Raw genomic sequence first — 24,446 nt, 5'->3', positions numbered from 1 at the left:
TACATTCACCCCCTGTTTTAAATCTAACCACCTGTCTGACTGTTTCTATACTGGTCTATGCTTAGATTCACAGTTCAGTACAATCAATGTACACCGCTCATCCACTCTTACACTTTCTCTCATATTGTGTGCACCTTCCACCCTCCCTCCTCCTTTTCTATAGCAGATGCTCTTCCCTCCCCACGTTGGTATTACTTTAAGCTCTCTGAGCTCTGTATCTCCTTTCTGCTTCTTTCTCTTTACAGGCCAACACCTTTACTGGAAGGCCCATCTGATCCTCCTAGTTATGGAGAAAACCATACTGTAACTAAGTTGGGCCATGCCAGGAACAGAAAAGGACCACCACCAACCCCAAGGTTACTGAAAAGGTGTAAGTATCAAGCATTCTTCATTTTCTTTTAGCTATTTCCTATTGGATAGTATATATCATTACAACCAGTTCTTACCATATCTTCACAGGCTAAATGAAATCCATATTTGTATCTCTAGAATACATCACATATTGAAAATTATAGACAGGATAGAATTCTAACACCATATGGCAGAGCATCTAATAGATGCATGTATGTGAGAATTATAGAGTATTGCAAAATTAAACATGCAACATGCAATTATTATGATCTTTATTGCAATAGATGAATTTCTTGTATCCAACTGACAGACAATGATTCCAGTAGGTAGAATAAAATCTATCATGAGGTTCCATACCGTTACAGCAAGGATGATCTTGTAACCCCATTTTCTCCTTGAGGTTTGTAAATTGACTAAAAAAAAGATAATAATTGTCTTATTGTTAGTCTCAGAATATTAATGATTTATTTAGGTGTGTAAATGTGTGTGTATGGTTGCAGGTTAGTCCACCCAAAACTACACATATTTAGATTAAATAATTCAAATGATGGATTACTATATACTGACTGGCAGTGTATACCGTAATACTGTTCCTCAATTAGAATTGGTAATATGCCACCTTGCTGACCCTAGCGTGCTGGCCTATAGATGATCTTGTCACACACATAGGATTCCTATGTGTCATGCCCAGTCAACACATAGGAGGGGGTGACAGGTCTACAGCTCTAAAGATGCTAATCCGCTGGATAACGGGTCATTAGTGACAGCACCAATCTGTGGGCAGCCCTTCTGAGATTAACACAGAGCTGTAGTAGAAAATGCACCTTATTTGGTTTGCATTCAAATTTACACTTTGTAACATTGTATATAGACACTGCTATATCCGTGACTTAATGTCATAAATTTCACTACACTATAAAGTTTCTCTGACCTCCTTTTCTTGTTAGTTTATCCCAAATATGCTTGAAAATGTACAGACTGAACACAGTTGCATTCATTGCAATTCTAGATAAAGAAATATTTGTAGTGGTATTGCACTAAGAGTAGTAGTTGTGAGTGAGAGAAGGCCACTATGCATGCGAGGTTCTTTACCACCATCGGTGGATGACAAGACAGATGAGCCAAGGGGTAGACACCACAGTTGCAAATTGATAAAGGAGCCGATCACTTTCTATTTTAATGACAGCAGTCTGGCTAGCTAAACAACAACGTATGTATCAGGCAGGCCATACAGCTGTTTGGCTCTTGGGGAGAGGGGGTACAGTATTGGTTGTTCACATTGCTTTTACTATTAAGAGTGAAAAACTATACAGGCTCCTCTCGCTAGAACCACATGGTTACCATACAAAAGGAAAGGGAATGGGCTCAAGGGTCATGTTAAGGAAGTGGTAGGGAAACAAACTACAGGTCCTTCTTGGTAGCAAATCCCAGCACTACAATGGGCCAGCTCTGATCTGTGCTATGAGGTCCACTCTGTTCTCAGTGTGCCACTAAAAGTCTGCAGAAGCAATTATAGGGCCCTATAGCAACAATGAAAATGGGGCCCCTATCCATCAGGACATGATTATTTTTATGCGTATTCTTTCTCCGATGGTATACCCTGTGATCTGTAGTCATTTTTCCTCTTGTTCCCTTTATCAACCACAGTTTTTCACTAACTGTCCCAAACTCTGAGAAGAGATGGGTCTTTTATGTGCTTGTGTTAGTTATGCCCATGATTACATATAATACATCCAATGCAAGTATTATGTATGGGGATAATGTACAGGACCATACCAAGTGCATGAATGGAAGAGTGAGAGTTTGCAGCCAGTAATGTCTGTCTCAGGATAGTTTGATGGGATGTATAGTAATCTCCATTATTTATTGTTTATGATTTTTACTCATAGGTCTTATTCATAACACAGGAATATATTTTAATTAAAAATATCCTCTGCCCCCAAGAAGGGCTCAGTTATGTATATTGCACTGTACTACAAATAACACACAGGCTTCCATGTACGTTATATAGCAATTGATAAGTTGTAACTAGTGGGATCTGCATAAGGCCATCTTTAGTTTAACCAATGAGTAACAAATCCTTCTATTCAAGATACCACATTTATACACCTGCTATCACTAAGAAACATATTTTTATCATCCAATTGTTAGAGATGAGCATATCCACAAAGATACCAGGATTTCAAGCAGCAACCTGCAGGAATACAGGGGTTCTACAAAAAAAGCTAAAACATGGCCTCAGTATGGCAGGAAGAGGAAAACCTGGGAATTCAAACTGATAAAAATACACTTGATACAAAAGCTAAACATAATATAAGGATTCATGACCCATAACATAGACATATTTACGACTCACAGTAGACAGACCCAAGATCTCCTCTATTCTCTATTCTCCTATTCTGTCCTTCAATCTGTGACAAAATCTCAATTCTATTGTTTCACTTTATCTCGCTTATGTTCTCCCACATGCACAGATGTCTCGGTGTAACATATTTTAAATATAGTGCTTTTAGTTATTCATTTGTACATGATAAAGGGGCCCTGTTCTACAAAAGTGTAAAAAAAAAAAAAAAATTCTGGTTAGTCAATAAAGGAATCACGGGAAAAATACTTTTTTAAATCTAGAAAGTATTTAAATTCATATACAGCTATTTGGTGATGGGTGTGAATAATGGCAAGGGGCAAAGGTTTGAAATAAGTGTGATAAGGATTGTCTCTTTAGAATTTTCCATAAACCAGTTTTCTCGGTTTCAGGGATATCTCTAAAATGTAATAAGGCCCAGGCCAATCATAGCTCAGTTTTTATATCTTAGCAAACTCTGGTAAAATGAAAGCTGAGCTGTGATTGTTCATTATGGGCAACGATCTACATATATGTGCCATGCATATTGATAAACATGGGGCCAAGTGTCAGCTTTGAATGTTGAAGAATCTCTTGTCTCTGTAGTTCATTTGTTATACTTCACTCTTGTTTGTCTCATTCCTTTATTCCTACAGACTGCAGACTTTGCACTAACTATGCCTCCCCCAGCTGAAATTCTCCTTTTGACCCTCAGTCTAGCCTTCCAGGTGACCTCAGGTAATCTACATACAATACATTGTGTGAGATTCATCAAAACTTGTCTAGAGGAAAAGTTGTCCAGTTGCCTATAGCAACCAATCAGATCACTTCTTTCATTTTTAACAAGGCCTCTGCAAAATGAAAGAAGCGATCTGATTGGTTGCTATGGGCAACTTGGCAACTTTTCCTCTTCACAGGTTTTGATAAATCTCCCCCATTGTCTATTTTCAGTATAAGGGAGAGATGTCTAAATATTCATCAAGACTTGTGTAGAGGAAAATTTTACCAGTTGCCCAGAGCAACCAATCAGATCGCTTCTTTTATTTTTAGAGGGCTTTTTAAAAATGAAATTGGGGCTTTTTATAAATGAAATTGGTTGCTATGGGCAACTTGTCGACTTTTCCTCTGACAAGTTTTGATGAATCTCCCTCTATAATCTTTGAAAAAGTCTTCACACTAAAAGATTATGGGGGAGATTTATCAAAACCTGTCCAAAGGAAAAGTTGTTGAGTTGCTCATAGCAACCAATCAGATCGCTTCACTTTCATTTTCCAGAGGCCTTTTTAAAAATGAAAGAAGCGATCTGATTGGATGCTATGGGCAACTCTACAACTTTTCCTCTGGACAGGTTTTGATAAATCTCCCCCTATAAAGTGAAAATGGGTGGGGGAGGGGAATAGAAAGAAAATGGAATCAAAGGAAAAGTCCATGGCAAACAATCAGGTCACTGCTAATATTTCCCAGAGGTTCTTTGAAAAAAGAGTGGTGGCATCTTATGTTTTGTTATGGGCATTGGGCAGATATTCAACTGTGTAACTTCCTTCTCCTGTGCTAAAAGAAACTTTCTTAATCTAACTTTTTGGTTAGATCTCTTCCAAAGGAACAGACATTCAGACACTAGAAACATGGCTTTGTCCCACAGGCTGGAGATTTTTAAAGTCATCTATTTGTGCCAAATTATTACCCATATATTGAGCAACCCTTGGTTGAAAAGATGAGGAATATTGACCATGCTACTGCTACACCCCTTGAGAACATACTATAAAGTGGCACATTTTTCAGTTTGCTAATGATTCATTACCCATTATCTATCAGTAAAACATGTGGTAATGATGACTATATATTATGATGATGCTTCTATGATAAAGGCTGCCTTGAGCATGGGTATAAAAGACCCTATCCATATGGAATTTAACTTCAAATAAGAAACATGCGAGTCCTAAGATATCACAGAGCAGGAACCCAGATACTAGAGAAAGGTTACGAAAACATTCTCCAGATCGAACAAAGACAAAATGCTGCAGGGTTCAGGTACTTCAAAGAAGAAAGGTAAATGAGAAGATATGGGTGGCACCTATAAAAATAAAACTACGCAAGCAATCTCAGCAATCGCTCTTTAATGTACATTCCACTACATTCGGAACATATTGCTTTGTTATATCCTATTTGTTTGCTTTGCATGATAAGCACAACAGGAGGGATAAAACACCCTATAATTCATTATGAAGGATGAGTTGGGATTTCATAATCTGCTTTCATATGTAGAGGCAAAATATAATAAAGTAGAAAGACCCCCACATGATCTGCCATTTTGAAGAAGCTCTGACCCAGTCATATAGCCATCACAACCTCCCACAGATGCCTACACTCCATTTTTGCCTAACATATCTCTCTCCTTGAAATATATAATTGTAACAAGATGATCATGTTTATCATCAGTGGTTTTAATGTTATGGCCGATCAGGTATAAGTAGCACTATAAAAGATCAAAAAAATGTAAAGATGTAAGCAGTGTTTTCAGATGACTAGGCATAGCTATTCCTTGGGGCTGTTTTCATTGATGTGGTTGTATAACCAATTACTACCAATTCCTCCTGAAATCTTCTCAGGTAAAGATAGAACACCTAGATCATGACTGTACAGCCCTAAATAATTAAAGGAGATTCATCCTTTATGGTTAGTTGAGAACAGTCTCTGTTATATACATCAGATAGTATTGTATTCCACACAATAATGGAGATATGTGCCTAACATTTATATATATATATATATATATATATATATATATATATATATATATATACACACACACACACACACACACAGTGGGGATCAAAAGTTTGGGCACCCCAGGTAAAAAATTTTATTAATGTGCATAAAGAAGCCAAGGAAAGATGGAAAATCTCCAAAAGGCATCAAATTACAGATTAGACATTCTTATAATATGTCAACAAAAGTTAGATTTTATCTCCATCATTTACACTTTCAAAATAACTGTCACGCCGAGCGCTCGGGGTCCCGCTGCTTCCCCAGAGCGCTCGCTGCGTGTCACTGCTTGCAGCGCTCCGGTCGGCACCGCTGACCGCGAGCGCTGCTCCCGTGTCAGCGGAGGGGACGCGATCCGAGGCGAGTGCCCGCTCTCGGATCGCGTCCCATGTCACTCACCGGCCCCGTCCTCCTGCTCAGTCCCGGCGCACACAGCCCCGCTCTCTAGGGCGTGCGCGCGCCGGTCTCTCAGATTTAAAGGGCCAGTGCACCATTAATTGGTGCCTGGCCCAATTAGTTCCAAACACTCCCTACACTATATAAACCCACTTCCCCTTCCTGTCCCTGCCGGATCTTGTTGCCTTGTGCCAGTGAAAGCGTTCCCGTGTGTCCTTTGCCAGTGTATCCAGACCCTTGCCGTTGCCCTTGACTACTAACCGTTGCTGCCTGCCCTGACCTTCTGCTACGTCTGACCTTGCCTTTTGCCTAGTCCTTCTGTACTGCGCCTGACTCTGCAGTCAGTGAGGTTGAGTCGCTATCAGGTGGAACGACCTGGGGGTTACCTGCCACAGCAAGTCCATCCCGCTTTGCGGCGAGCTCTGGTGAAAACCAGTAACCCCTTAGATTCCGTTCCCCTGGTACGGCCCACGTCATCACCTCACTGACTTAGAGGATCCACTACCTGTATCTACCCTGCATACCACTCCGGATCCTGACGATAACAGAAAACAAAAAAATGGTGTCTGCAAAAGTTTGGGCCTCCTGCAGAGTTAATATCTTGTACTGCCCCTTTGGCAAGTATCACAGCTTGAAAACGCTTTTTGTAGCCAGCCAAGAGTCTTTCAATTCTTGTTTGAGGTATCTTTCCCCATTCTTCCTTACAAAAGTCTTCCAGTTCTTTGAGATTTCTGGCCTGTCCTTCACGCACTGCTCTTTTAGGGTCTATCCATAGATTTTCAATTATGTTGAGGTCAGGAGATTGTGAAGGCCATGGCAAAACCTTCAGTTTACGCCTCTTGATGTAATCCCCTATGGATTTTGAGCTGTGTTTAGGATCATTATCCATTTGTAGAAGCCATCCTCTCTTTAACTTCAGCCACTGTGCCACTGGCTGCAATACAACCCCAAAGCATGATTGATCCACCCCCATGCTTAACAGTTGGACAGAGGTTCTTTTCATTAAATTCTGTTCCCCTTCTTCTCCAAACGTACAGTGCATGTTATAAATTCTGCAGGGTGCCCAAACTTTTGCAGACGCCATTTTTTGGTTTTCTGTTATTTTGAAAGTGTAAATGATGGAAATAAAATCTAACTTTTGTTGACATATTATTGGAATGTCTAATCTGTAATTTGATGCCTTTTGGAGATTTTTCCGTCTTTCCTTGGCTTCTTTATGCACATTAATAAAATGTTTTACCTGGGGTGCCCAAACTTTTTATCCCCACTGTGTGTGTGTGTATATATATATATATATATATATATATATATATATATATATATATATATATATATATATATATATATATATATATATATATATACCGTATATACTCGAGTATAAGCCGAGTTTTTCAGCTGAAACCGATTTTTCGTGCTGAAAACACCCCCCTCGGCTTATACTCGAGTGAACTCCCCCACCCGCAGTGGTCTTCAACCTGCGGACTTCCAGAGGTTTCAAAACTACAACTCCCAGCAAGCCAGGGCAGCCATCGGCTGTCCGGGCTTGCTGGGAGTTGTAGTTTTGAAACCTCCGGAGGTCCGCAGGTTGAAGACCACTGCGGCCTTCAACATCATCCAGCCCCCTCTCACCCCCTTTAGTTCTGAGTACTCACCTCCGCTCGGCGCTGGTCCGGTCCTGCAGGGCTGTCCGGTGAGGAGGTCGTCCGGTGGGATAGTGGTTCCGGGCTGCTATCTTCACCGGGGAGGCCTCTTCTAAGCGCTTCGGGCCCGGCCTCAGAATAGTCACGTTGCCTTGACAACGACGCAGATGCGTCGTTGTCAAGGCAACGGCTCTATTCCGGGCCGGAAGCGCGGAGAAGAGGCGCCCCCGGTGAAGATAGCAGCCCGGAACCACTATCCCACCGGACCACCTCCTCACCGGACAGCCCTGCAGGACCGGACCAGCGCCGAGCGGAGGTGAGTACTCAGAACTAAAGGGGGTGAGAGGGGGCTGGATGATGTTGAAGGCCGCAGTGGTCTTCAACCTGCGGACCTCCGGAGGTTTCAAAACTACAACTCCCAGCAAGTCCGGACAGCCGATGGCTGCCCGGGCTTGCTGGGAGTTGTAGTTTTGAAACCTCTGGAGGTCCGCAGGTTGAAGACCACTGAGGGCGAATGATGAGAAGAGGATGATGAAGGGGGGGTGTGGGGATGATGAAGGGGGGTGGGGATGATGACAAGGGGATGATGAAGGGGGGGTGTGGGATGATTACAAGGGGATGATGAAGGGGGGATGTGTGGGATGATAAGGGGATGATGAAGGGGGGATGTGTGGGATGATAAGGGGATGATGAAGGGGGGATGTGTGGGATGATGACAAGGGGATGATGAAGGGGGGGATGTGTGGGATGATAAGGGGATGATGAAGGGGGGATGTGTGGGATGATGACAAGGGGATGATGATGAGGATGTTAATGACGGGTCTGGATGATGACAGGGGGGGATGAGGTATTTCCCACCCTAGGCTTATACTCGAGTCAATAACTTTTCCTGGGATTTTGGGTTGAAATTAGGGGTCTCGGCTTATACTCGGGTCGGCTTATACTCGAGTATATACGGTATATATATATTTGCTTTTAAACTTTTTGTAACCCTCCTTGATACATGTTTCTTTTTGTAAAATTTCTGGTGTTTAGGTGATCAGTGCTCTGGAGGCAGCAACATCTTCACAGAGATACAAGAGAATAGCCCTAATGGGACCTTTGTGGCCAACCTTAGTATGTTTGGAGATCCTGTGACCAGCACAGTAAAACTCTGTCTAAGTGGAACTGATGCAGACTGGTTCTACCTGGATGGAAAGAACGTCTGGCTTAATGTGTCTTCTGGGAAAACGCTGGATAGGGAGGTAATGATGGATCAATGAAAGGAATGAATTTAGAGTTTATTTAACATTTTGGGGTATGCTATGCTTTTTAAATGTATTACATCTGCATATCATAAACAGTAAATAGTGATGTATCGTGTCTTTGCAGGCCCTGAATTCATCTGTTTTACTAGTCACTCTCACCTGTTCTGAAGAAGGATATGCAATGGTAACGTCCTATCATGTCATACCAGGGGTCAAGTACTGGGAAAAAAAGTGCAGGAACTCACTCAACATTTCCACTCAAGGGCTGGTCCTGCAGAACTCCTGCTAATGGGAATGGTGTTCCTGCTGTGGAAAAAGTGCAGGAACCCAGTTTCCACACATTCCTGAAGGACTTGAGCCCTGTGTCATACTTTGTTGCCAAGTAACAATTTATTACATATAAGTGTATCTAATTTAGATACATTGCACATTAGGCAATGGCAATAGCTCTTTCACTGGCAGTAGACTATGTACCAATAATACTGAAGATAAAAGAATCCACTTACTGGGTTAGAAAAAATCCAAAGAGAGCAGCACTCCTGTAAATCATCACAAGGATGGTGGGGTGCACATGGTCACAACAGATCCAGGTCACAGATCTCCACAGGTAGCAAATGAATAGGCGACAGCACTCCCATAAGGTGCAAATAAACGGTCTTTATTCACATAAACATGGTGGCGATGTTTCGGCTGGCTCACCCTTGATAATGGCTGGGTGAGCCAGCTGAAACGTCGCCACCATGTTTATGTGAATAAAGACCGTTTATTTGCACCTTATGGGAGTGCTGTCGCCTATTCATTTGCCACTTAATGGGTTAGATATTTGCAGCACAGACTAGAATTAATGCTTCTAACTGTACAGAACCAAACAATAATATAATCTTAAATATAATTTCAAATTGTCTGGCACCTTTTACCCAAATATAAAATAATACTTTCATCTTGTGGAAATTCAACCACTCTTAACTTCTCTTGTATACATTTATCCCTTTACACATACTTTGCTTATTCTTTATCTTCTTTCTCAAGGTCCAGTACAGAATAATAGTCCAAGTTCTTAATGAAAACGACAATAAGCCAAGGTTTTTGGAGGAATCAGTTGCTGTTCAGAATATCAGTGAGGTGAATAATGTACACAGTTTTGTATTAGATTATAAATTGTTCATACACACAGTTTGTTTTACAGTATTGACAAGCAATAAACTTAAAGGGGTACTCCGCCCCTAGCATCTTATCCCTTATCCAAAGGATAGGGCATAAGATGTCAGATCGCCGAGGTCCCACTGCTGGGGATCCCCGGGATCTCCACTGTGGCACCCCACTATCATTACTGCACAGAGCATGCTCCCTCTGTGCGTAATGATGGGCGATACAGGGGCCGGTGTGAGGTGAGATTTCCGAACTCGTGCAAAAGTTGAACCGCTTCTCCCCTCAGCAATCCAAAGTTTTCTGAAGCTAGAGCGGGGAGGAGCGAGGGCAGAGCCCAAGGTCGCACGTCTGCAGGAGATAATTAAGTCACTCCCCTTAGGTTCGGAAATCTCACCTCACACCCCTTCCGTGTGAGGATGGAGGACACAGCTTGCATTACACAAAAAGACACAGCAGGGGGAGAGCGAGGATGTACACAGCTCCCTCCCCTCCCCCTGCTTTGTCTCCAGAGGACTCAATCAACACGGGAGGTTGCAAGTTTGCACAGGGAATACACAGAGTAGGGGTAGAGGACAGAGGACGTACATGTACAGCTCCTCCTCACCTCCTCCTGATTTCCAAACCTAAGGGGCATGGCTTAATTATCTCCTGCAGACGTGCGACCTTGGGCTCTGCCCTCGCTCCTCCCCGCTCTAGCTTTGGAAAACTTCGGAGAGCAGAGGGGAGGAGCGGTTCGACTTTTGCACGCGTTCAGAAATCTCACCTCACACTGGCCCCTGTATCGCCCGTCATTACGCACAGAGCGAGCGTGCTCTGTACAGTAATGATAGCGGGGTGCCGCAGGCGAGATCTCGGGGGTCCCCAGCAGCGGGACCCCAGCGATCTGACATCTTATCCCCTATCCTTTGGATAGGGGATAAGATGCTAGGGGCGGAGTACCCCTTTAATGCTATAGAATAAATTCAGGGTCACAAACTAGAAATGGAATAAAAGTATACATATCTCAAGAGTAGACATGGGTTATTTCTAAAACAGAATACAGTCCAAATGTCAGTTGTGTACATGTACAAATTACAGCATAGCACAAAAAAACTATCTATACTGTTCAGCATATACTTCATAAAATCATAAAGTTCATACAGTGTGATCATGCAATGATAAACAGTAGGATATATTTAACCCCCAAATTAATTATTTAGCTTAGATAAATGTAACAATAATAAATAGTTACAAAGGAGGACATGGCCCTAAACACGCACTATCACTTATCTTTTGAGGTTTGTAAAAGTTTTGATCTCTTGGATCGCAGTTCTTAGACCCCCACCAATCAGGAGAATGAGTGGGGGTAAGTGTGTGGTAGCACGTGTTACTTCCTGTCTCTCATTGATTTTTGTCTCGCTGCCCCATAGACTTATAATGGAGCAGCAAGACAGAGATCGCTGGGAGCTGAGACGTACAGTGCAGGTATCCCACTTGGCTTAGCACTGAGACCCTAACCAATCAAAACATTTTGATTGCGACATGTCTCTGTGACATGTCAAAAGTTAAAGGTGTACTCGGCCCCTAGCCATCACGCCCCTCCCATAGACATGTATAGAGGGGGTGTGGGGTGATGTCATGACCACGGCTGTACCAAGTGTTCTGAACATAATGTTCAGAACACCGGGTGCTGCATGAAGATGGGGGGGTCCCAGAGGCAGGATAAGATGTCTAGGGGCGGAGTACCCCTTCTAGGTTAAAGACTTCAAACCATGTAGTCAAAAAGTTACAGGTAGACTTTCATTTATTGACAGTATTACAATGGGAAATTTTAAAAACAACATAACATTTTAAAATTCTGTTTACATTTCCTGTTTTTCAAGCTGGCTGAAGTGGACTCTGTAGTATTTACTGCAAAGGCCATGGACTTAGATGGGGACACCTTAATGTATGTAATTGATCGAACTTTGGTAAGTCATTTCCTCTCTTAAATTAATTTTATTTACCCTTCACCCTGGGCACATATTAGAAATCTTGGAAAGACGGATGACAGGCCCTTTTAGAGCTGTAATAGCAGCTTAGTTGGATATCACCCAGCTTTCCCAGAAACACTGTGGCTAAATGGAACACTGTATAATGTGACAAAAGAAATTGAATAAGTTATATTACTGCAAGTTTGTAACTACATTTACAATGGATTATCAGCAGCAATTGATCAGAAGTGCAGAGCTACCAGCATTGTCAGGCTTAAAGGGGTACTCTGGCCCTAATACATCTTATCCCTTATCCAAAGGATAGAGGATAAGATGTCTGATCACGGGGGTCCCGCCACTGGGGACCCCCGCAATCTGTCATTCAGCACCCACCTTTGCGAGCTCTCCGCAGCGCTGGAGGCTCCGAGAGTGCAGCTTGATGACCATGGGGACAGAAAGCTCACAAAGGTGGGTGCTGAATGACAGATTGTGGGGGTCCACAGCGGCGGATAGGGGATACGATGTATTAGGGCCGTAGTACCCCTTTAATCATCTGTTTGGGGGGATAGAGGACTGAGGTGACATTCCACTACAGTCGTTGATGAATGAGGAATGCACCACAACCCTGGATAATAAGCAGCATTAACCTGATTCTGAGTCCCCCATAACCCTGTCACTCACCATTAGTTAGTTTCTGTTTAGTGTCCATTATGTTGATTTACCTTTGGCAGTGCAGATCCTGTGGAGAACAGACATAGCTTGCAAATACAGTCTTTTTATTACCCTTTCTCCAGTGAAGAGCAGTAGCTAAGCCCCAACTCCACTTCCCGTGTTTTGTCTTGCTGTGTCTTTTCCTAGAGAGAGAATTCCCCTAACAGGCAGTGGACAGCATTTTGCAGGGGAGGATGACACCAAGTGGCCAGGACTTTCCAGATGTTTTTGGTAAATAAAGTGATTTACAGAAATTTTTGGAATTTTGCACCACTTTTTTTGCTTTAGCTGCGCCACATTTGCTTAAAATGTGGCGAACACTATTAGCGCCACATTTCCAGGTATTTAGCACCCAATTTAGCAACATGTTTGCCAGTTGTTAAAAAAGGACATGGCTAGGCTTTTTATGCTATTAGCACCCTACTTAGGTTTAGCACAAGTTTCTGGTGCACAAAGTACATACAAAGTATACCTGGTATTAAACGATGTGCTATTTGTACTATTTGCCCCAAATTTTCAGCGCAGGTAACACTCTTTGAGGCACAAAATAAAGAGCACTGATAAACACAAGTTATTGTCCATTTAAATCTCCCGGGATTCCATCTTGACTGTCTATAAAATCCATTCTCTGAAATGTTTTCTTTATCTAGATCAATTCTTATGTAATTTATTACCCTGAGAACAGAGTTGGCAAAAAAAACAAAAACTAGTTTATATAATACTACCATACTACTAACGGATGCAAACTGATGCATTTAGTTGCCCCCTTTTGCATCAGTTTTTCATCCGTTAGTATGAAAAGTCAGCCGCCTACAGACTCTGTCTGTTTCATGTTGGTGGTAGTAGTACAGGGGCTGAGGGATTGATCGCAACGGGTCTACCTTCTGAGACCCGATGCGAGCAGAAGTTATTAACCAGGAGAGTGGACGGGATGCTTCACTCCCCTGCAATGTATATAGTGTCCTTACCTTCATTTTAAAATACCCTGCCAGGAGCCCTGAATGGCCAGCACAGAGTGTCCATTCAGGGCTCCTGGCAGGGTTTTTAAACTTGTACCGTGCATATTCACAATTCATTCCCCCCGACCCCTCCGCATCTTCTAGCGCAATTAGAGTGTACAGCAGAGACATTTTCAGTCCATTCCTCGCTGCTCATCTCCGTACCCGACAGGGATGACCAGCGGGGAATGGAATGACATGTCCCTGCTTTACGCTCTAATTGGGCTAGAAAATGAGGAGGGGTCGGGGGGAATGAATTGTGATCCTCAACTAGACAAACATGCCAGCGTCAATGCACATTCATAGCAATGGCCATCCAGGGTTTTTGACTTGGTGACCCAGTTCATGTCCACCTTCAAGTTCAGATGAATACAATGGCAGAGCATGAAGCTGTTAGATCTCTGCTCTCTCTTTTTCAGGAACTGCAGGCACTTCTATATCTATGAATTGGTCTTCCCATGTATATGGCTGCTTTATATACGGATATGTCATAAATGTCTACTGGGAAACCCCTTTTATTCCACTTTGCATATATGGTTAATGTTAATTTTCCTATTTTTACAAAATGAAGTGCTTTCAGCAGATCATCATTTATGCCATGTAAGGAGTTAACTGTTTTCTCTTTTTTTGTGTGTGTTTATTTTTTCAGGGTGACTTTAAGTACTTTCACATGGATCACCCAAACAATGGGAAAGTATTGTTGTCAAGGTCTTTGGATTATGAAATTGTACAGGAACTAGAGGTTATCATTCATGCTGTGGTAAGATGGTTGGTCTTTTATATTTGTGTTGGTTCCCTCTATGTTTAATTCAGACATTAAAGGAGTATTGTGGTATATAAAAACTTATCCCCTATAGGGGATAGGGGATAAGTGTCGGATCACGGGGGGGTCCCCACATTCTCCTGTACAGGGCCCCGGCAGTCCGCAGGAAGGGGGCGTGTTGACCACTGTGCGCAGCAGCGGCTGACACTCCCCCTCAAACAGAAGAACTGGAGTGCTGTATTCTGCAATCTCCGGCTCTGCCATAGCGCTGCATTGAGGAGGCGTGACGGCTGCTGCTTCGTGCAGTGGTTGACACCACTATTTGGGTGGGGAGCCAGTGCCCCATTCGGGATCAGATCCCCCACAATCTGAAACATATTCCACAATCTGAAACTTATTCTGTATCCTTAGAATAGGGGATAAGTTTTCATATCCTGGAGCACTCCTTTAATTTTGAAGTAATTTCTATTAGCCATGGTCAAAAGCTCTTACAATGCAAGAACCCATCTTTGAGCCTCGTATTACATGGCTGCTTATTTATTGGAAATGAGCCATGTAATACTACATTTTTCCTGCAGCAGTCTTTTAGCAATTTTTTTTTTTATTGTTTGACCTCACTCTCCTTTCATTTGGGAAGTCTAGCTGTGTTGAAGTACAGCACTGGATTGTTTTAACTAGACCACCCTGACGTTTCAGGTCACTTGATATTCTGAAAAAAGTTACAGTTAAACGTTTTAAAGATTTTAAGAGATAAATACGACTAAACAAATATTGCTCAGGTCGTAAAAAAATCTTTAAAAGAGTGTTGTGGTTTAACTGAACAAGGTGATACACTCAGTATATACACTCTGTATCCTGGATGGATGGTTTAGTAATAGACATTCAATAATAGTGTGGAATTTTGTGTTATATGTATTTTATTCTGCAGAGGGGAGAGGTGTCAGTCAGTGTGGGCCACTGTTTTGGTGCCCTGCACTGACTTTACAGGGGTTAGCAGCATCCATATAATCATTTATTCTTGTCACCCTCAGGTGGGTATGAGGGGAGATCTGGTTCTAGTCAGCCCAGAGGAGCATGCTGGTGGGATGGGTCAGAGGCTTGTATACATGATGCATGTGGAAACAGTATATACTATGTACATCTGTGTGTGTGTGTGTGTCTGATATATATATATATATATATATATATATATAGATTAGTTAGAAGTAGCCGTATTAGTCCAGTGATGCAAAAAGCAAAATCATATATATATACATATATATATGTAATGTGCACTCGTGTACAGTATGTGTTATGTATATGACGCATGCGCATACCCCCCCCTCCTCTTTTAGGGTCCCTGGGGGGACCCATGGCTGCTCTTAATGCCCATATTCTGCCAAAGCCCCCACTCTAGCATTCCAGGTAGGTGTGGGATTCAGCTAGTTATCTCCCCAGTTAGTGGGAATCACTTGTTTGAGAAAAAAAAAAGTACAGAACACCAGTTCTTTGCCTACATTTATTTGTTAGTGCATCCTTAGGACCCACTTACAGTTGAACTATCCGCGTCCAACAGTCACCACTGCTCAGTGCTCCGCCAGGACATAGGCTGTGTTATTATGTAATCACACCACCTTCATCCCTATGTAGGTGCCAGGCCTGACTAATAGAGAGCAGATTGGCGAGGACAGCATTTGAGCAAACACTTAAGTGTAGAATTACTTAAGTTATGAGGGCATAGCACACATTAATATATGAGGCACAGTGCATATGAATAAATTCATATGTTGGGGGCACAGCGCTATTTGCACATTCAGCTCTGGTACATCCACACATTATATTTGCTTACACATTGCACATTTACATGACAAAGATGCATCAGAGCTGACTTTGTAAGCCCAGATAAAGAATAGCACTTATAAAATAAAAATTTCTAGTTCAGCTCTGCTACATCTGTGTTATTCCTTTATGTACTTGTAAAATATTACAAACAAGGACTAAAAGGAACGTTCCTCAAGGGTGCACCCATATGAGACAGATGTAACAGATCTAAATGTGCAAACACTTGTTGTTTTTGAATGTTTGTCCACCATGACTGGCTATCAGCAGCCGGGGACCCACCGTACATGAAGAAATTGCAGCTCCTGTTCTCGCTTTACATACAGGATATAAATGTACGTCCTGGTGCATTAAGCCCCAGGGCATCAGAACGTACATATACGTCCATTGTCGTTAAGGGTTTAAATTCCATATCATTGTAATTGTATTGACCTACAGAACAAAGATAACATATCCTTTCAAACGTAAAGTGCACTGCGTAGAAGTAAAGAAAAAACTAAATTAGCTAAATAGTTTTTTTCTTGCAATAAAAAGCCAAAAAAAGGTGTGTGTGTTTGTAGTCTTATTTTTTTTTGTGGTGTTATTTGCATTATTCTTATTACAAGTCAGGTGATCATATGATCATGTTGTTTAAGGATTTCTCTTGCAGAACGTGTGGAAGGGCCAGAAAAAAAAATAAAACCTTGCACACACATTTAGACTTCAATGGGGTCTGCGGCAGATTTTCTGCAGCGGAGATTCCGCTGCTGAAAATCAGCTGCGGACAGCCTGATTTTCAAACTCAGTTTTAAACAAACTACACAAGCCCTTACATGTGGTATTTTTTTGTGTTTTTTTTAAACAAATTTAAATCTATAGCTAAAACTAACGTTTTGCATTTTGGAGAAACAACCAGTCACTCAAAAAACGGCATGTTTAAAATAGCATTGTAGGTAACATGGGGGAGTTTAATCAAAACCTGCCCAAAGGAAAAGTTGCTGAGTTGTCCATAGCAAATAATCAGATCACCACCTCCAGACCACTTAGTCTTTCTCCCGGCTTCTTATTCCTCCTCCTCCTCCAGATTCCTCTGTCCTCCTCCTCCAGACTCCTCATATTCCCCCCCCCCCCCCGACCCAAATGTCCCTTAGGCTACTCAACACATTCCCCCAAATCCTTAGTCTTCCTCCAGACTACTCCCCACCCCAGACCTCTAAGTCCTGTGTATGAATGTATGTATGATAGATGTGTGTGTGGATGTGCATGCATGATAGATGTGTATATAATTGGTGTATTTATGAAAGACAGTCATATACAAATACATACACACACCTATCATACATTCATATATCATACGTACACACATCATACATGCATCAATCCTACATACATACTTGCATACATCTATCATGCACGCACACATCTTTCATACATGCATACATCTATCTATCATAATACATGCATCATTCATACATACATGCATAATATATACATCTATTATACAAACACACATCACACAATTTTTCTAGAAAATGAAGTATTTCTCACAGAAAAGGATTGCAGTAACACATGTTTTGCTATACACATGTTTATTCCCTTTGTTTGTATTGGAACTAAACCAAAAAAGGGAGGAAAAAAACAAATTGGACATAATGTCACACCAAACTCCAAAAATGGGCTGGACAAAATTATTGGCACCCTTTCAAAATTAAAAATAAAAATAAAAAATAAAATTGTTTCAAGCATGTGATGCTCCTTTAAACTCACCGGGAGCAAGTAACAGGTGTGGACAATATAAAAATCACATCTGAAAGCAGATAAAAAGGAGAGAAGTTCACTCTTTGCATTGCCTGTCTGTGTGTGCCAAACTAAGCATGACCAACAGAAAGAGAAGAGAACTGTCTGAGCACTTGAGAACCAAAATTGTGGACAAATATTAACAATCTCAAGGTTACAAGTCTATCTCCAGAGATCTAGATTTGCTTTTGTCCACAGTGTCATTATCAGGAAGTTTGCAACCCATGGCACTGTAGTTGATCTCCCTAGGCGTGGACAAAGAGAAAAATTTATGAAAAAGTGTCAACGCAGGATAGTCTGGATGGTGGATAAGCAGCCCCAAACAAGTTACAAATATATTAAAGCTGTCCTGCAGGCTCAGGGAGCATCAGTGTCAGCGCAAACTATCTGTCGACATTTAAATAAAATGAAACGCTATGACAGGAGACCCAGGAGGACCCCACTGCTGACACAGAGACATAAAAAAGCAAGACTAAATTTTGCCAAAATGAACTTGAGTAAGCCAAAATCCTTCTGGGAAAAAGGTCTTGTGGACGGATGAGATAGAGCTTTTTGGTAAAGCACATCATTCTACTGTTTACCAAAAACATAATGAGGCCTACAAAGAAAAGAACACAGTACCTACAGTTAAATATGGTGGAGGTTCAATGATGTTTTGGGGTTGTTTTGCTGCCTCTCATGAAATCTGAGGATTACCAATGGATTTTGGGTCATACTGTACAGCCCAGTGTCAGAAAGCTGGGTTTGGGTTCGTGATCTTGGGTCTTCCAGCAGGACAGTGACGCCAAACATACGTCAAAAAGCACCCAGAAATGGATGGCAACAAAGTGCTGGAGAGTTCTGAAGTGGCCATTGAACACCTGTGGAGAGATCTTAAAATTGCTGTTGGGAAAAGGTGCCCTTCCAATAAGAGAGACCCGTAGAAGTTTGCAAAGGAAGAGGGGTCCAACATTCCGGCTGAGAGGTGTAAGAAGCTTATTGATGTAATAGGAAGCGACTGATTTCAGTTATTTTTTCCAAAGGGTATGCAGACAAATATTAAGTTAAGGGTGCCAATAATTTTGTCCAGCCCTTTTTGGAGTTTGGTGTGACATTATGTCCTATTTGCTTTTTTTCCTCCCATTTTTGGTTTAGTTCTAATCCACACAAAGGGAATAAATGTGTGTAGTAAAACATGTGTTACTACAATCCTTTTCTGTGAGAAATACTTGATTTTCTAGAAAAATTTCAGGGGTGCCAACATTTACGGCCATGACTGTACATGCATAGATCTATTATAGATACACACATCTATCATACATGCATGCATACATATATCATACATACACATCTATCATCCATACATCATATATAAATACATCTATTATACATACACAGCATAAATACATACAACTATCATTCATACATACATGCATAGATCTATTATACATACAAACATATATCATACATACATCTATCATACATACATAGATCTATTATACATACACACATCTATCACACATACATGCATACATCAATTATACATACACACATCTATCATACATACATGCTTACATCTATCATACACACACATCTATCATCCATACATCATATATAAATACATCTATTATACATACACAGCATACATACATACTTCACACATACATGCATACATCTATTATACATACACACATCTATCATACATACATTTATCATACATATATATGCATACATCTATCATACACACATCTATCATTCATACATCATACATACATCTATTATACATACAAACATATATCATGCACACATCTATCATGTATATATCTATTATACATACACACATCTATCATTCATACATGCCATTACCTCTAAACCACCACCAAACACTACCCCCCCCCCCCTCCCGCCAGTACACTAACCCTACTGGCCTGGAGATCATCACCACTCCTCAGGGTCTGGGGATTGGGTCAGAGGAACCGCCGACTATGCAGGTCCTCACTCCTTGCCCCCACTCGGCACCTGTGTGATTTGTCCAGGATGCAAGGGATTTTATTACACTGACAGTTGCAGGCTAGGAAAAGATGTATGTGCCTGCACAGGGCACGTCTGCTCCCAACATCCTTTGCAGCTGCCCAATCTCATGGGATTTGGGGGCCGGTGTAATGGCCCAGAGGGAGGCTCCTGCATGGCATACCATGCCCCATCCCAGAAGCCACTGCTGTCTCAAAGCAGCAGTGGTAAAATAATTATTAAAAAAATCTCTGGCCTGAGACCTGGGGCTATTGGCCTGACACCCGGGGCTATAGCCCCATTATCCCCCCCCCCCCCCTTCCCCCAGCAATGTTCCTGTATATACATATGCAGCAGGTACATCTGTGGGTGATCAGAAGGCAATCCTTAAAAAATTGTAAAATAGTGGTCACTGGGACCCTCAAATGTGCCAGGAAAGCTGATACAAACCTGTGAATAACACCTGAGTAGCATGGGGCAGTCTCCTTTTGACCCACAGAAGCATGGTTGATGTAGATATTGACTGTCAGCTATCTTAGGCACAACCTTGGCCCCTGAATGATTTGTGATGTGGGCCCTAGAAAAGAGACTGCTGCAACTGTTGCAACCAAAAAGCTTGAGTTCCTTGTAAAGATACACAAACCTTCACATTGTACACTTAAATTATCTGCAACTGCAATTAGGCTTGTTGTGCCGTTGAGAGAAAATACTATACTTGTTATGCATCTATACACTAAGTTGTGGCATATTACTAAATAGACGCAACTTGACTCATGTTCCGAAACCAACTATACAACTATTCTACAAAAGTATTTCCTCACTTCTATCTTGCAGACATACAGTAAAGGTAAACCAAATAAAGTGAAACCTAACCTGTTGATTAAGAACATACTAACATACCATGGTAGGTCTGTAGAGCTACATCATGCAAAGTACTCCTCATAAAAGTTAACTATATAAGTTTTTGCATTTTCTGCAAGACCTTTGTTGAATTCTTGTCTGAGGGACATGACAAGACCAATTTATGTGTCTTAAATAGATAATAATCCTTACACTAGGTGTCCCCCCCACACTAGTTTTAATCACATTTAACTATAATCTGTGGAGATTATACCATTTCACACCACTAACAATCATGGACTAGTCACTGGTTCTGGCTGGGTCAGGGTGGGACTCTGAGCTTTCAGATTAACTTTCTGATCTTTCAACATATGGGCACGATCGTCTCCGGTGATGTCGAGCTAATGCATAGTGACAGATAGACACTTAAAATTATGTCATTCTTAATGGAAAGTAAAAATAGATCAGCTAAACTCAGGGTGACTTTTGCTCTGTAGAAAAATCCTTGCCAAGTAAGGAGTTCAGCAGTTGTTAAAGTAAACTGCATTATGCACTTAAAGCATAGGTAATATAATGTATGTGCTTAATGTTAGTGTCAACTGTAGCACTATTATGACTAAAACAAAAATATGCCTGTAAGAAAACCTGTATAAGGAAAAAACATTTTCCCAATATTCATGAGAATGCAGACTGCATGTGATGTTAATGATGGACAATAATTTAGATTTCCTGAGTTGCTTTGGCTTTGTCTCCCACTGAAGGTTAAAGCATACATGTGCTTTCATAAGAAAATTCAAAACACAAATGATTTTGTTACATTAACCCTACAGTGGTGACAATGTGATTTTATTGCCCTTACTACTGTAATTGAGCACCCGAGAGTCCCCATTTTCTCTCCATTTCAGAGCAGGACCACTTTTTGCCAGCAGTACTCATACTTGAACTTCCTTCTTTTCCTTACTTCTCTGTCCAAACATAGGACAGCACTTATTCACAAGCCCTCCTTTATGCTATGCCATGAGTTGAAATAGCTATTGCTGGGGAAAAAAGTTCACTGGTTTGAACAGGCTGACATTGTGCTGGGTATGATTAACAGAACACTATGATAGTTGGAATATGGGGGTTATTAATGCACTGGGTTTGCAAGGTTCTATGTAAACCAAAAGGAAACAAACAGAAGCAGAAAGGATCATGAGATGGAATAGGTTATATCAGAAAAGCAGCCCTGGTTTAAGCAGTGAACTGCTGATAATGAGGCTTAGAGGATAGCAGCATAAAGGTTAGATCATATCAGCAGTCCTGGTCAAAGCAGTTAAATGGGTATTCCAGCTTAATACATTTTATCCCCTATCCAAAGGATAGGGGATAAGATGTATGATTGCAGGGGTCCCGCTGCTAAGGACCACCGCGATCTCGGTGCAGCCCCCGGCATTCTGTGCCAGACGGTGCCTCCGATACAGGGATGTGATGTCACTGCCACGCCCCCTAGTGACAGCCATCACGCCCCCTTCCATAGACATGAATGGAAGGAGTGTGGCGTGACATCCTTGTCTCAGAGGCAGCGCCTGGCACAGAATGCCGGGGGCTGCAACGAGATCGCGGGGGTCCCCAGCGGCGGGACCCCTGCGATCATACATCTTATCCCCTATCCTTTGGATAGGGGATAAGATGTATAAAGCCGGAATACCCCTTTAACTGCTTAGACCAGGACTGCTGATATCATTTAACCTTTATACTGCTATCCTCTCAGCCTCTGCATAGTCAGCGTCATTATTAGCAGTTCACTGCTTAAACCAGGGCTGTTTTTCTGATATAACCTATTCCATCTCCTGATCCTTTCTGCTTCTATTTGTTTCCTGTTGGTTTACATAAAACCTTGCAAACCCAGTGCATTAATAATCCCCCACATGCCAACTATCGTAGTGTTCTGTTAATCATACCAGCACAATGTCAGCTTGTTCAGACCCCTGAGATCATACATCTTATCCCCTATCCTTTCAGAAGGCAGCACTGTATACAACGTAAGAACACAAGTATTTTTCACACAAGGGGAAGTTACCCAAAACTGTATGGGTGGTAAGAGGAAAACCTTGATTTCTCTTTCAGGTACAGCATGAACTTAAATAAGAAAATAATTTCTTAGTTATGTAAGAATATGATGGATGTAAAAGGGGAAGGACTGAGGCACCAGAGTATGAAAGAATTGCAAAAAGATGTAAGGGAAATCTCGTCGAAAGATTGGAAGGAGGTTTGGGAAGAAGGTCCAATTATGATTAAAAAAAATGGATCACATAGTATTACACAATTCATCATAAATTATAGGCTCTACTATACACCTCATTTTATAGCAAAGATAGATCAAAGAAATATAGGTGTTTGAATTGTTATGGTGAAGGAAAAGGATTTATTCACATGTACTTTGAGTACATTATTAAAGGAATTTTGGTCAGAGATTATTCGGTTTGCTGAGGAATGATTAGGGGTAGAAGGAGGAAAGGTATTAACTTGGCTAATAGGTAGTGGAAGAAAGGAAGGAAGAAGGGCGGATAAAGTGCTAATAGGTAAATTACAGTTTGTTTCAAGAATTTTAGTGGCAAGGAAGTGTATGTCAAAAGAAGCTCCAAAAATTCATAAATATCAATCAACAGTATGCAAAATTTTGAAATTTCATGTAGTTTGGGACAAAAGGCTAGAAGGTATAATGGAGAGTGAAAGAATGTGTTTGGTGGAAAGTCTCAGATAAGAAGTAAGGAAGTAAGATCAGAAGAGAAACGGAAAGAGGAAGGAGAGTAAAGATGAGGAAAAGAGAAGTTTATAATGAGAAATTGTTATATTAAAATTGTATTTGTTTTTTATTAATTTTCCCCTTCTGCTCCATGTGGGATTAGATATTGTATTAAAAAAAAATATATATATATATATCAGCATAGAAAATTTTAGATCGTATCAGCAGTCCTGGTCTAAGTAGTGAACTGTTAATGATGATGAAAGTGGCTGAATGTAGTAGGGAGAGGGAATTACATTCAGAAGGCAGCACTGTATACATTGTAAGAACACAAGTATTTTACACAAGGGGAAGTTACCCAAAACTTTATGGGTGGTAAGAGGGAAACCTTGATTCCCCTTTCAGGTACAGCATGAACTGCCAGGAGTAGGCAGACAGGCTTAGGATACATGTACGCAGTCCTGGCTTTCTCCATTCCCTAACACTGTTCAAGCCCCACCCTTGTCTCTCTGCTGCTAGAAATGGAATCCCCCTAACAACAGGAGGTAAAGTGCAGTTTGCAAAGAAGTGCAACACCTAGTGGCCAAGACTTTAGAGCTCTTTTTTTCTGGAATAATAATTCATTTTTGGAAAATGAAGTGATTTTCATCAATGGATGAACATAATTTGAAACGTGGCATTTGAAACGTGGAAGATGCTACAGGCAGATCAAAATGGTATATATTTTATTTTCTTACAACAGGAAATGACAACGAGAGAGAGACAGCGCACTACAGCAAGAGTGCGGGTCATTGTACTTGATGGAGATGATCAGTACCCACAGTTCCTTCCCTGTCATTACATGTTCCATGATGGTCTCAAGGTCTGTGTCAGTCCAACATATTTGGTGAACATCACAGCAGGAAAAGAGCAAGTAAGTTTTAGAAGGATTAGGATTTTCAAAAATATTTATTTTCTATTTCTTAACATTTAATGTTTGAG

General features: G+C 41.3%; 1 protein-coding gene across 6 annotated transcripts in view; it reads left to right on the top strand.

Moving 5' to 3' along the window:
- The first annotated feature begins 243 nt into the window (after positions 1-243).
- The window catches only part of LOC130366954 (cadherin-related family member 5-like), a 62,125-nt gene continuing 37,922 nt past the window's right edge, over positions 244-24,446 (top strand). For 3 of the 6 annotated variants that reach the window (XM_056569323.1, XM_056569321.1, XM_056569325.1), the window contains exons 1-8: positions 244-370; positions 3,349-3,430; positions 8,533-8,741; positions 8,869-8,928; positions 9,774-9,866; positions 11,756-11,842; positions 14,204-14,314; positions 24,208-24,378. In XM_056569323.1, the coding sequence (XP_056425298.1) occupies positions 3,370-3,430; positions 8,533-8,741; positions 8,869-8,928; positions 9,774-9,866; positions 11,756-11,842; positions 14,204-14,314; positions 24,208-24,378 (792 nt within the window). In that variant the 5' untranslated portion in view covers positions 244-370; positions 3,349-3,369. The other 3 variants (XM_056569320.1, XM_056569324.1, XM_056569322.1) reach the window with 3 other exon arrangements.

Source organism: Hyla sarda, chromosome 4 (genome assembly GCF_029499605.1).
Source record: "Hyla sarda isolate aHylSar1 chromosome 4, aHylSar1.hap1, whole genome shotgun sequence".
NCBI classification, from domain to species: Eukaryota; Metazoa; Chordata; class Amphibia; order Anura; family Hylidae; genus Hyla; species Hyla sarda.
This window is presented reverse-complemented; position numbering and strand designations above follow the sequence as displayed.